A 12,564-nucleotide genomic window follows, 5' to 3' on the forward strand; every position below is an offset into this window, starting at 1 on the left:
TAATTGATTATAATTAAATTAATCATAATTTTAAAGAACATATATGAATCTAGTTGATTATTGGGGTGCCTGAGTGGCTCAGTTAGTTGAGTGACCGACTCCTGGTTCTTGTTCAAGTGTTGATCTCAGGGTCCTGAGATGTCAGGCTCCAGGCTCAGCAGAATCTACTTGGGATCCTCTCCCTTTGCCCCTCCCGCTGTGCTCCCTTGCTCGCGCTCTTTCTCTCCCTCAAATGAATAGATAAATAAAATCATTTAAAAATAAAAAATAAAGAAATCTGGTTGATGAAGGAGCCGCTCCACTGCTTTCATTTTGTTTTGTGGAATACTTTGGATGACAGTTTCTTTTCAGTTAAGTGAATACTTACATTCCTTTTCTGTCTTTTTAGGGTTCAGAAGTTTCTGGGGTAGTATCTTCAGTTGGTGATAAAGAGTCAAAAAAGCAAGTATAACCTGTTCAGTAATCTTTTACTTAGTTTCCTTCGAGAGCTGTTTTCATACGCTGCAGTAAATTATACATTTTCCCCCATTATAGGGAACAAAGGGTGATCGTGATTTCTAAATCAGAATATTCTGCACAAGCATCTTCAGCAGCTAGAGCTGACATTCAGCAGGTTGTCATGTATTGCAAGGAGAAGCTTATTCGCGGAGAATCAGAATTTTCCTTTGAAGAGCTGAGAGCCCAGAAATACAATCAACGGAGAAAGCATGAACAGTGGGGTACTTGCACTCTTACGATTTGAGATACTCTTATGTCACTGAAAATAATAATCTTTGAGTAAACTACCTTTTTAAACAAGTGATTGACTAAGCTGAAAAAATCTGTAAAAACATCTCTAGAAATCTTTGTTAAATACAAGTGTGGCAGCCACATGTGTCCAGGGACTCAACTGATGTCTTGACAGCGAGGCTCAGAGTTGGAACAGCACTGACATAGATCAAGTAGATAGACCAATGTTGCCTTCACTTTTAGTGATGGTTTAAGCTTGTAAATATTACCCGTATGGGTTTGAACTTCTGTATATAGTGCTTTTAAATCTGTAGGTCAGTCATTTGTGCTGTAAAAGGGTCAAGTCAGGAACTGGAGTTGAGAAAGGAGCGATCAAGATGGGATCCTCTGATCAGAGTGCCCTGTCATTTACGGCTGTCTAGCAGGTCACGTTTTGCTCCTCATGGGAAAACCATGCATGTTATCACTGACATCTCTGCATGTCTCCGAGGGAACAATGTGAACGTGAGAGAGGGAAGTGAACTTTTTTTTTTTTTTTTAAGATTTTATTTATTTATTTGACACAGAGAGAGAGATCACAAGTAAGCGGGGAGGCAGGCAGAGAGAGAGGAGGAAGCAGGCTCCCCACCAAGCAGAGAGCGCGATGCGGGGCTCGATCCCAGGACCCTGAGATCATGACCCGAGCCGAAGGCAAAGGCTTAACCCACTGAGCCACCCGGGTGCCCCATGAGGGAAGTGATCGATTGGAACATTTTGATCGATCGGAACATTTATACCATTTAACGCATGTGAACAGTAGCTGCTCTTTTGGCCTTTTTTGGTTTAACATTTCTCATTTGTTCAACAACTGAGAGAATAGGCAGTTAACACTCAAGAAGGGCTGGTGTGTGTCACGCACAGACACATTTTTCTTTCCAACACTGTGACCTACGATCTAAGCCAGAGGATTTGCTCTGCGTGTGATGTCACATTAAGCAGTCACTGCAGGTGCGACTAACTGCCATGTGGGGCATTTGACTCCTGTTTCTTCTTAGAAAGCACCTACAGATTTAGATCTCTTTTTTTTTTTTTTTTAAAGATTTTATTTATTTATTTGACAGGCAGAGATTACAAGTAGGCCGAGAGGCAGGCAGAGAGAAAGAAGGAGGAAGCAGGCTCCCCGCTAAGCAGAGAGCCCGATGCCCAGGACCCTGGGATCATGACCTGAGCCGAAGGCAGAGGCTTTAACCCACTGAGCCACCCAGGTGCCCCAGATTTAGATCTCTTAAAAAGTGTTCTATTTCCAAAGGATTTGCAGGATCACGACTGTTTTAGAAGCGATTAATATCATACTATGAGATTGCCAAATATTTTTAATGATCAATATGTAGATTTTTATAACCTACCTGCCCTGAACCTATAAGTAATCATATTGAAGGCAAGTAAAAATTACAATTAAGAGGTGATACATTTTTCAGTTCTAATAAGCTAAAACACATAGAAAAGACTAGCAAAAAAATTGCCATCTGAAAAATAAACTTTCACTTGTTTTTTGTTTATTCCTCTGATGACCTGAATTTAAACTTTGCATGGAAACCATGTTCTCTTTCCTAAAGTGAATGAAGATAGACATTATATGAAAAGAAAAGAAGCAAATGCTTTTGAAGAACAACTATTAAAACAGAAGATGGATGAACTGCATAAGAAGTTGCATCAGGTGGTGGAGACATCCCAGGAGAACTTGCCTGTTTTCCAGGAAAGGTCTGAGGTATGTGTGTGCTTTTCTCTGAGTGCTTCCCATGCCTAGTGACACTGATTTTGGTTGATAACTTGCTCCTTCCTGGACCATGTTTATTTATACTTAATTCTGATGTTAATGTAGCTACTAGCATTCCAAATTTTTACAATTGGACACAGAAAGGTATTCAAAATGTAAAATGAGAAAAAGGAATTACAGATTGTGTATGTTTTTATGTGTGTGTATGTCCCTATTTTTTATGTATTCATATATGTGGTCTTTCAAAAATTTTTTGCACGGTAACTTATATAATGAGAATTTGAATATAATTAATAATTCATCATCTATATATATTTTGTTTGCCATTGTTTCATGTTGGAAGAGGGGGAGAGGTAATGAAATTGTTAGACTCATGTATTAAAATTACTTAATGAATGAGGTAGATTGAAAATAAATTTAAGCTACATAATGGTGCTTAAATTTTCACATAGTATATGTCTAACTGTGATATAGGATACAGTGAAGATATAAGCACCTCAATTTCTTCTTTTTTTAGATTTTTTCTTTTTATTTAGGAGCTTTATAGAAGTATAAGTGAAATACAGTAAATTACACATATCTAAAGTATAAAATTTGCTAAGGTCTGACATGCACATACACTCATAAACCTGTCTTCACAATCAAGATAGTCAACATACACATCATCCCAAATGTTTTCTTGCTCCTTTGTTCTTAGAACGACATGCTGCATTTGTCTCACTTCCTGATGTATGCCAGACATATATCCTTTTTCTTTCTCTTTCATTTTTTTTTAATTTGAATATAGTTCATCCACATTACATTAGTTTCAAGTGTGCAACATAACGATTCAGTTTCTCTGCATGTTATGCTGTGTTCACCACAAGCATAGCTACCGTCTGTCATCATAGCAACCATAAGTTTGTTCTCTGTCTTTATAGGACTGAGTCTACTTTTTTTTTGTTTATCCATTCATTTTGGTTTTTAAATTCCACGTATGAGTGAAATTATATGGTATTTGTCTTTCTCAATCTGACTTCTTTTACTTAGCACAGTACCCTCTTTGTCCATCTATGTTGTTGCAAATGACATGATCTGATCCTTTTTTATGCCTGCATAACATTCCAGTCTGTGTGTGTGTGTATCGAATTAGTGTTTTTGTTTTCTTTAGATAAATACCCAATAGTGGGGATTATTGGACCATATAGTATTTCTATTTTTAATCTTTTGAGGAACCTCCATACTGTTTTCCCTGGTGGCTGCACCAATTTGCATTCCCACCAACAGTGCATGAGGGTTTCCTTTTCTCCACATCCTTGCTGATACTTGCCATCTCTCTTTTTGATACTAGTTATTCTGACAGGTATGAAGTGATATTTGATTGTAGTTTTGATTTGCGTGTCCCTGATGATGAGTGATGTTGAGCATCTTCTCATGTGTCTGCTGGCCATCTCTATGTTTTCTCTGAAAAATGACTATGCTGATCTTTTATCCATTTTTTTAATCCAATTGTTTGGTTTTTCTGGTGTTGAGTTATACAAGTTCTTTATTTATTTTGAATATTAACCCCTTATTGGATATGTTATTTGCAAATACCTTCTCCCAGTAGGTTGCCTTTTTGTTTTGTAATGGTTTCCTTTGCTGTGCAACACTTTTTATTACGATATAGTCCCAACAGTTTATTTTTGTTTTTGTTTCCCTTGTCTCAGGAGACATATCTAAAAAAATGTTCCCAAGACCAATGTCAGAGAAATTACTGCCTATGTTCCATTCTAGGACTTTTACAGTTTTAAGTCCACATTTAGGTCTTTAATCTATTTTGAGTCTATTTTTGTGTATGGTGTTAGAAGTGGGCCAGTTTCATTCTTGTACATGTAACTATCTAGTAATACCTTAATTTCTTAAATTTTTTAAAAATCATAAAAATTCATGAACATTTGATTTTATAAAAGCAATGGAAAGATGTCTGTATATATGCATGTGTGTATATAGTTATATGTATATATATATAACATGTATATAAATGAATGCCCTCTTTTACTGTTAACTGTTGTATTTTGTGTTTTTCCAGAATTTACTGTGCATGAACACATAAATATGTATACAATTGAAGTTTCTGTATAAATACAATTTATTTTCTGCTTTTGCTGCCTAACCCATCTTGCAGATTTCTCCTAGTTATTACATAGAGGTCTAACTCACTTTAATAACAACACAGCCTCTATCATTCCTTTTAGGAAGGGCCTGTATCATTTGGGAACTGTTACAAACCATGCTGCAGTCAGCATTCTTGTACATATGATATTATTTCTCTAGGAAAGATACAGAAAAGTAGAATTGCTGAAGTTTGTGTACTTAAAATACTGCCCATCTGCCCTCCAAAAATTTACCATTTTATATTCATAGTAATGAATAGAAGTATGTGTTTCTTGTGTACACTTGGCTAACATTAGCTATCCTAAATATTTTCAACCATCTGATGTGTTTTTTCTAATCACAGGTGGATGTGGATTTTTAACAATACATTTAGTGGCTGTTTGTCTTTTTTTTTTTAAATTGACTTTGATGGACTTTGTTCATTTTTCTACTGGATTGTTACATATTTTTCCTTTTTTTAAAGATTTTATTTATTTATTTATTTGTTTGAGACAGAGAGAGAGCACAAGCAGGGAGGAGGACAGAGGGGGAGGGAGAGGCAGGCTCCCTGCTGAGCAAGGAGCCTGATGTGGGACTCAGTCCCAGGACCCTGAGATCATGACCTGAGCCAAAGGCAGATGCTTCACCATCTGAGTGACCCAAGTAGCCCCCAAAGAGCTTTTTTTTTTTTTTTTTTAAAGCCACATATGAAAGATTAATTTTTTGAGATCTCCTGCATGTCTAAAAGCATCTTTCTTCTACCCTCACATGTCGGTGATAAATTGGCTGGGCACAATGTTCTAGAGGGAAATCCTGATCCCCCAGAATTTTTTTGGTGTTCCTGCTTGTGGCTCCACTTTCACTTTCATTCTGAGTTGTATCTAAATGTCTGAACTTTTCCACAGATTAGCTTTCTCCACTGCTGTTTCAGGTGTCAGAATCTCTTGCCTGTCCTTTTGGCGAGTTTTTGGAGGGAGTAAATGATAAAGCACATGTTCAAGCCATGGTCTCTAACCAAAAGCCTCCCTGCATGGGACTTATTTTTGTGTTGTGGTAGCACAAGGATGTATTTCCCAAATGTGCTTCCAGTTGCCCCTAAATCATTTATTGAGCAACTCAGCCTTTCCCCATTGATGAAAAACTTCTTTTATTTCATCCTAACATACAAGATCGGTTTCTTTTTGATCATTCCATATTGTATATATGCATATATATACCTTTGTCGTAAGTTTTGATATCTGGTATAGGAAGTCTGATTGTTCTTTTTCAAATTATTTCTTCAGAATTGATTATGATTCTTTTTAATCTTTTAGTTTGGTAGAGAGAAAATGGTATAGGTCATTTCTAATTACTTTTTTTGATGACTAGTGCAAATGAACTTTTTATATTTTGTCCATTTGTTTGTGAAAGAATTATTCTTGCCCTAGGTATTTGGTGTTCTTCTTAACAATTTGTGAGAATACTTTTTTATGCTGAAGAATTAACTCTTATATCCTTTAACTTTTTAACATAAGAGTATATAGTTACAGTCTGAATACATGTGAGTAAAAGAACAAAAGTTTTAGAAGAGCTTGTTAACCTTCCCATTGTGAGCTGTGCTTTTATGGCAGCTTCTATTGGAATTTATATTCACATTTCCTATTCATTCGAGCGAAAATGGCTACCAGGTTTATTTTAATGGAAGGAAAATAATTTTGAGCATTTGATGATTGATTTGTTGATCCTCTTTCAAAATTAAGAGAAATAAGATAGTTCTTAAATACAGATAAAACTGTAGGGGTTGGTTATTTCAGTGGTTAGAGGTATGAGCTGCCAGTTGTCTATGGTTAAAAAGCTACAAAAAGCATCCATCCAGAAAGTGGTCTTTGTTGTTGTTGGCTGTATATTTCAAAATACCAGACAGGGGATGGGGATGTCTCAGGGGGAAAGGAAGCTACTGAAGAAGACAGGTGCCATTCTTTGAAAAGCTGTAGTGTCTAATTAGTAATATTCTGGACTTAATTGTTTTTTTTTGTTTGTTTGTTTTTTGTTTGTGGTGTTTTTGTTTGTTTGCTTAACCTGAAAGTTTAATCCAGCATGTATGGGACCAAGTGTAAGCTCCCAGGAGGACCTGAGAGCCCCGTCGCTTCCAGCTATCAATCATCAGACCTCAAAGAACATGGAAGAGAAACCCAGAGAGACAACTCCTGTTGTTCCTCCTATGGCAAATGCTATCACTGCCACTTTGGTGTCCCCGGCCATCAGTCAGAGTGTATCTCCTCCTGGTCCGTTGGCAGCCCAGTCAGACACAGACTCCATGTTTGCAGTGACCAGAAAAGATGACAGGTAAGGCATAGGTAGTGTTAGAGAGGATAGTGACATGAAGGGCACTCATCAGCTTTTTTATATGTTCTGCAGTGTCAACAACAGTGTGTAAAAGATGAATGACTCCTCTTTTTAAAATAATTTTTAGGGGCGCCTGGGTGGCTCAGTGGATTAAGCTGCTGCCTTCAGCTCGGGTCATGATCTCAGGGTCCTGGGATCGAGTACCCATCAGGCTCTCTGCTCAGTGGAGAGCCTGCTTCCCTCTCTCTCTTTCTGCCTGCCTTTCTGCTACTTGTGATCTCTCTCTCTCTCTCTCTCTCTCTCTGTGTCAAATAAATAAATAAATAAATAATCTTTAAAATAATTTTTAGATGGGCATGTTGTTGAAAAACCAAGTTACCAGAATAGCCCCAAATCTTTCACTTATTACTCTATTTTTCTTTTGGGGATTTATTTTACTTCATACTTCTCCCTAGAATTAAAAATTTTCAGTACAATGAAACACAACAATTTTTTTGTAACTAGAAAATATACACCTATTGAACCAAAATTTCAGCCTTTCTTGCAGGCTTTGACTAAATATATGGAAAGATGGTTACCATCCAGATAGTTTCTTGACATGTGTTCTCATAATCCTGTCTTCACCAGCAGCAATCTGGGATAAATATCCATTCCACGATGTGCCAAAGTCATATCTGTATGCTGCTGTGGAGGTTTTTTCCCCTAAGTTTGCGGGATTTTCCTAGATTTCAGAAATTCAAATTAATGTCACAATAACTTGCTTTGTTTAAATTTTTATCTTCAGTAACTTTGGTATGCTCTCTTTACATAGAGCAATTTTATTGTTCTGTTAGAAAAAAATGAGAGCTCCGGTGTACCTGGCACCCTCCCCTTGGGCTAAACTCCTTAGCATAGATTATGACTCATGAGTACTGTTCTTCTCAGTATCCAAGATTAACTTATAGCAATGATTTCTCTTGGAAATAAGATTGAAAATGCTTTTTCACTCACATTAGGATAATAATTCAGACCCATATCCTGTGTCATCCTGTGTGTATGTAAAAAAAGAACTCTTGCATCATTTGGGGCTATGACTTTATTAGTTCTTCATTGCTAATACAATTATAAAATAATACAAACAAGAGAGCAGTGAGAGGCCCAAAGAGGTGTTGAGTGTCCAACCGTCCCCAGAGATGGGAGTCATGAGGGTAGAGGAGCCAGACACAGATATCCCTATAAAACCGTGAAACTCTTTAACCCAGTGAATGTTCAGATCTCAGTCCGAAGCATCTCGGATGGACTTTGACCCTAGTTCAGTCAAGGGACCAAATGGACCCCGTTGGTACTCTGACTAGCTTACCATGGCAGAGAAAAGGTGACTTTGTCTGGAATCTCGAAGAAAAACTCATGTTTTCAAGACAGTTGGGTGGGGATTTGTTAAATTAAGTGTGTTGTACTTTTTACTTTACCTCCTAACATGGTCCCTGCTGAGGGAATGCTAACAATGTTAAACAGATAGATGATGTCCACTATCATTCCTGGACTTAAAAACAACAACAACAACAAAAACTGATATAAATGTCTTATAGCCATTTTTAAAGTTTCTTGATAACCCTTAAAATCTGAAGACCCATGCTCTGTGGCTCCTGGCTCGTCAAACGAAGGGTAGCCCATGCATTTAAAACACCCCAGTGCTTCCCATAACATGACTCTGGCTAGCTGCTTTGGGCACCCAGGCCGGGACTTGGGTGTGAGTCCTTGAGCCTATGTAATAAATGGAAATCATCTGAATCAGGCCATTATCCTGCCCTACTGCATACAGGAATGATCATCATGATGTTAAAATACAGGCTCGCTGCATCTAGCAAACATGTAGTACCTGGCCTTTATGGCTATGAATGAAAGAAAATAATAAAACATTTTGTTTGCTTACACTATAGACCTAAACACTTCCATCTGTATTTTAAGAATAGGCTTATAATTGCTGACAGTTTTACTCTTCTTTTTGGAGAGTCAGTGTGTCTCAAGAGAGTTCTCTTTCAGATGTGTGACTAAAAGTACTCATGAATTCAAGCCACAGAGTCAAGCCGAGATAAAAGAAGGTAATGTTTAATTATAATAAATTTCTTTCTGACCTGTTTGCCCAGACTCCTGCAGGTCACTGAGAGATCTGTTTGGTGTCTGTGGCTCATGAAGACTTGTGTGAACTTGGGTGTTCGCTTTCCTATTCTTAGAATTTAGGGGTTAGATAAGCCCCAGACCGTCTCAAGTAAAGGTAGAAATGCACTTCCTAGTCACATCTTAGTACCTAGAGTCCTTTGGAAACTAGACTTATGAGCATTTTTTATTAAATTTCTCAGCAGCTTTACTAAAAATAAGAGTCATCTTTAACGTATTGTAAAGTAAGTAGGAAAAGAGGTTACAAGTTTAATTAGGAGTCTTCTACTTCTCTTAGGTACTACTTTGTTAGAGGCATTTGCATGAAAGTTAAGTTCTATGAACAAAATAAGATACATGGATTGTTCCCTCACTCCCCCCATGTGGCTTTGGCTTCCTCTTCAGTGACTGTTCAGTGGTCAGCCATGCTGCTTGGAACTGCTGGCCGCCCCTGCCTTTGACCAACACTTCCCGCACACTTGCTGGATGCCACGCACTGTTCTAGGCAGTGAGGAATGCAGTCAGGAGCAGAAAGCACAAAACCCCCACCCAAGCAGAGGGGGGAAAGAAAGTGTCATGGAGGAGGGGATTGGAGTTTCAGAGATGACCAGGAAAGCTGCTCCCAAGGAAAGTGATATTTTGGATAAAGTCTCGAAGGTGGGAGCTGCCCATGCAGCTAGCTTGGCCCACCTGTTTCAGCAGAAGGGATGAACGAGTGCAGAGCCCCGAGGTGGGACTCGGCTGGAAGGCGTCTAAGCACAGCGAAGAGGCCCAGGCAGCTGGAGTGAATCAAAGAAGGAGGAAGATGAAGTCTGAGTGGACAGGGCCTGGGTTTTGTGGGGACTTGTTGCCTTTTTCTGGACTCCAGCTGAATAACATGGAAGGCCAGTCTTAAGATTCACGGTGTGACTATTACTAACATGTATTTCTGGGGATATAGTGGAGTGAAGGGTGCTATTTATGACAACCCGCTAATTTGATAATGATCTTAGACCAAGCCACTTAATCTCTTTGAACTTTGATTTCCTTTTCCGTAAGAGGATTCTACCTTACCGACCTCGTGGGGCTATTGTTATAAAAATAAAAATGAAAGTGATATAACCGCAGTAATAATAGAAGTCCTTATTATTATCAGTAATTATAAAACATTTTCATTGTAATTAAATCTCTTTAATTTGTGTGCCTTTTAAATTTCTGATTCCTCTACTAGTAATTTTTTTTCCCCGTAGGATCTGAAACACATAAGGTTGTTAACACAGGCTCTTTTCACACAACTCCAAACACGTCGTTGGGAATGGTTCAGGCGACCCCATCCAGGGTGCAGCCGTCACCCACCGTGCACACAAAGGAAGCATTAGGTAAAGCCTTTGGTTTGAATGTGTAGCATCTGGCAACAAATTAATGAAAGCGCTTTTGCAATCATGTTTACAGTGACTCTCTTTATTCTTCTAAGGTTTCATCATGAATATGTTTCAGGCTCCTACACTTCCTGATATTTCTGATGACAAAGATGAATGGCCATCTCTAGACCAAAATGAAGATGCTTTTGAGGCCCAGTTTCAAAGTAATTATTTATTTATTTATTCATTTATTCAAAGTAATAATTTATTTAAACGCTACTAAGTGCAGGCATTGCAGGTGGTTGCCACAGGAAATATCAAGGATTATACAGAAGTTGTCCTCCCCTTGGTTAGCTTGTCACAGAAGGGTAGTGAAGTAAAAAAATACGACCATGTTTGAAAAGGTACTCAGTATGTCATAGATTTGTTTCTTAAAAAATAAGTGCTAAGGGGCGGGCTCAGCCATTAAGCATCCCCCTTTGGCTCAGGTCATAATCCCAGGGTCCTGGGGTCAATGCCTACATCGGGCTCCCTGCTCAGCTGGAAGCCTGCCTCCCCCCTCCCACTCCCTCCACTTGTGTTCCCTCTCTTGTTGTCTCTCTCTCTCTGTCAAATAAATAAAACCTTTAAAATAATAAGAATAAGTGCTACAGAAGGACAAAATCCTGGTGCATAAGGGATGGCCAAGAAAACCTGAACACTTGAGGCATGACTTGTGCTTTGCCCAGTAGAGGAATGGCATGGGTGGAACCCACATTTGTTTATAGAGTCTCCGGTTTTATGCTGGAAGCCAGAGAGATCATGATAAAGATAAATAGGATCATTAGACTCGGGAGGCCTTGGAATATAAAGTTAACAGGTTAATTTTTTTCTTACAGGAAATGGGAAATAAGGCCAAAGAAGAGCTTTTTTCAGTGAGTCAGGTGACAAGTGCAGTGTTTTAGGAGAATGATGAACACTGGGCTTCATGTGTGGCAGGAACTCAAGACCTAGAGGCTTGAGAGTTAAACCCTGTGACCGTGGTTAGGTCACTTCAACTCACTACAAAGGGACTTATTACCTAGTACTTGAAAAATGTATCAGTTCTTTTCTGAAAGCTCTTATTTCATTTTCTTATTTGTAGGGGAAGTTTAGCATCAAGTATACTGGTTTTTTTCCTAATACAACAGTAAAATTCTGCTTTTCACTCCAATGCAGAAAATGCAAGGTCTTCTGGGGCTTGGGGAGTCAATAAGATCATCTCTTCTTTGACATCTACTTTTCCTGTGTTCGAAGATGGAAACAAAGAAAATTATGGGTAAAGAATCATTGAGTTATTTCTTTACCCCATGTCTACCTGAAGAAATGACCAGCCAGTGTTTCCTCCAGAAGAGATATGGTGGGTTGGCAGGCAGTGCTACAGAGCTTCCTCTGGGACTCAAGGTAGTGAGAAAATGTGACCTGCTGACTAAATGGTCTGGGTCCCAGGGCCAGTTCTGCCGTTGGCAAGCCTTTTAACCGTGTGATGGGAAAGCTGGTTGCTCAAGTCCTCCTCCAGATCTACATTATCACACAGGAGTTACAGGAAAGCAGATCTCCCACACGGCAAAAGCCTGTGTTGCCAGGAAAACAGTGTGGTTACAAAGGATGAGAGAACTGAGGGATTCCATGGATTTGAAATCATATTAAGGGTGAATGAATTTACCAGTACAGGTATCCGTACCTGCTGTTTATATTTATGGGACTGATACAGAAAAAGGAAGTGACTTTTATTTTGGGTCATGCTGCAGAGAGATGTTTTAAGCTGAAAGACATTACCTTAGGGAGCCAGATGTGGGAGTAGTGTAGGTAGCCCCAGGAATTTTTAGCTTGCAGTTTAAACCATGGAAAAAAAGAAGTCAGTATGAATTAAGAGTATCATGGCATAGAAGAGATTCCTACTGAAGCAGAAAGGAAACAGTCTGACCAGCTCTCAGAGGGAAATTCCATAGCTAAACCTAGGCCTAGAGATCAGAAATAAAATGTATGGTATCCATGATGTGCTATCGGCCATGGCCTTACCTCTTTTCTTATTCCTAAAATTTATAACTCAGTGTAGTAGAGATTTTCTATTTTTCCACCCTCCGTTAAGGTGCTGTAGATTTGTTTTTATATACACAGTCAAGTTATTCTGTTTGCACTCAG

At 38.6% G+C, this 12,564-nt stretch overlaps 1 protein-coding gene across 1 annotated transcript in view; it reads left to right on the plus strand.

Annotated features, from left to right (window-relative positions):
- Positions 1-12,564, plus strand: part of BUB1 (BUB1 mitotic checkpoint serine/threonine kinase) — a 44,892-nt gene that overhangs the window by 9,534 nt on the left and 22,794 nt on the right. The window contains exons 7-14 of the mRNA XM_059188412.1: positions 389-441; positions 535-719; positions 2,325-2,476; positions 6,666-6,925; positions 8,948-9,006; positions 10,291-10,419; positions 10,515-10,625; positions 11,599-11,698. Of these exons, the coding sequence (XP_059044395.1) occupies positions 389-441; positions 535-719; positions 2,325-2,476; positions 6,666-6,925; positions 8,948-9,006; positions 10,291-10,419; positions 10,515-10,625; positions 11,599-11,698 (1,049 nt within the window). The remainder of the gene's footprint in view (positions 1-388; positions 442-534; positions 720-2,324; positions 2,477-6,665; positions 6,926-8,947; positions 9,007-10,290; positions 10,420-10,514; positions 10,626-11,598; positions 11,699-12,564) is intronic.

Source organism: Mustela lutreola, chromosome 9 (genome assembly GCF_030435805.1).
Source record: "Mustela lutreola isolate mMusLut2 chromosome 9, mMusLut2.pri, whole genome shotgun sequence".
NCBI classification, from domain to species: Eukaryota; Metazoa; Chordata; class Mammalia; order Carnivora; family Mustelidae; genus Mustela; species Mustela lutreola.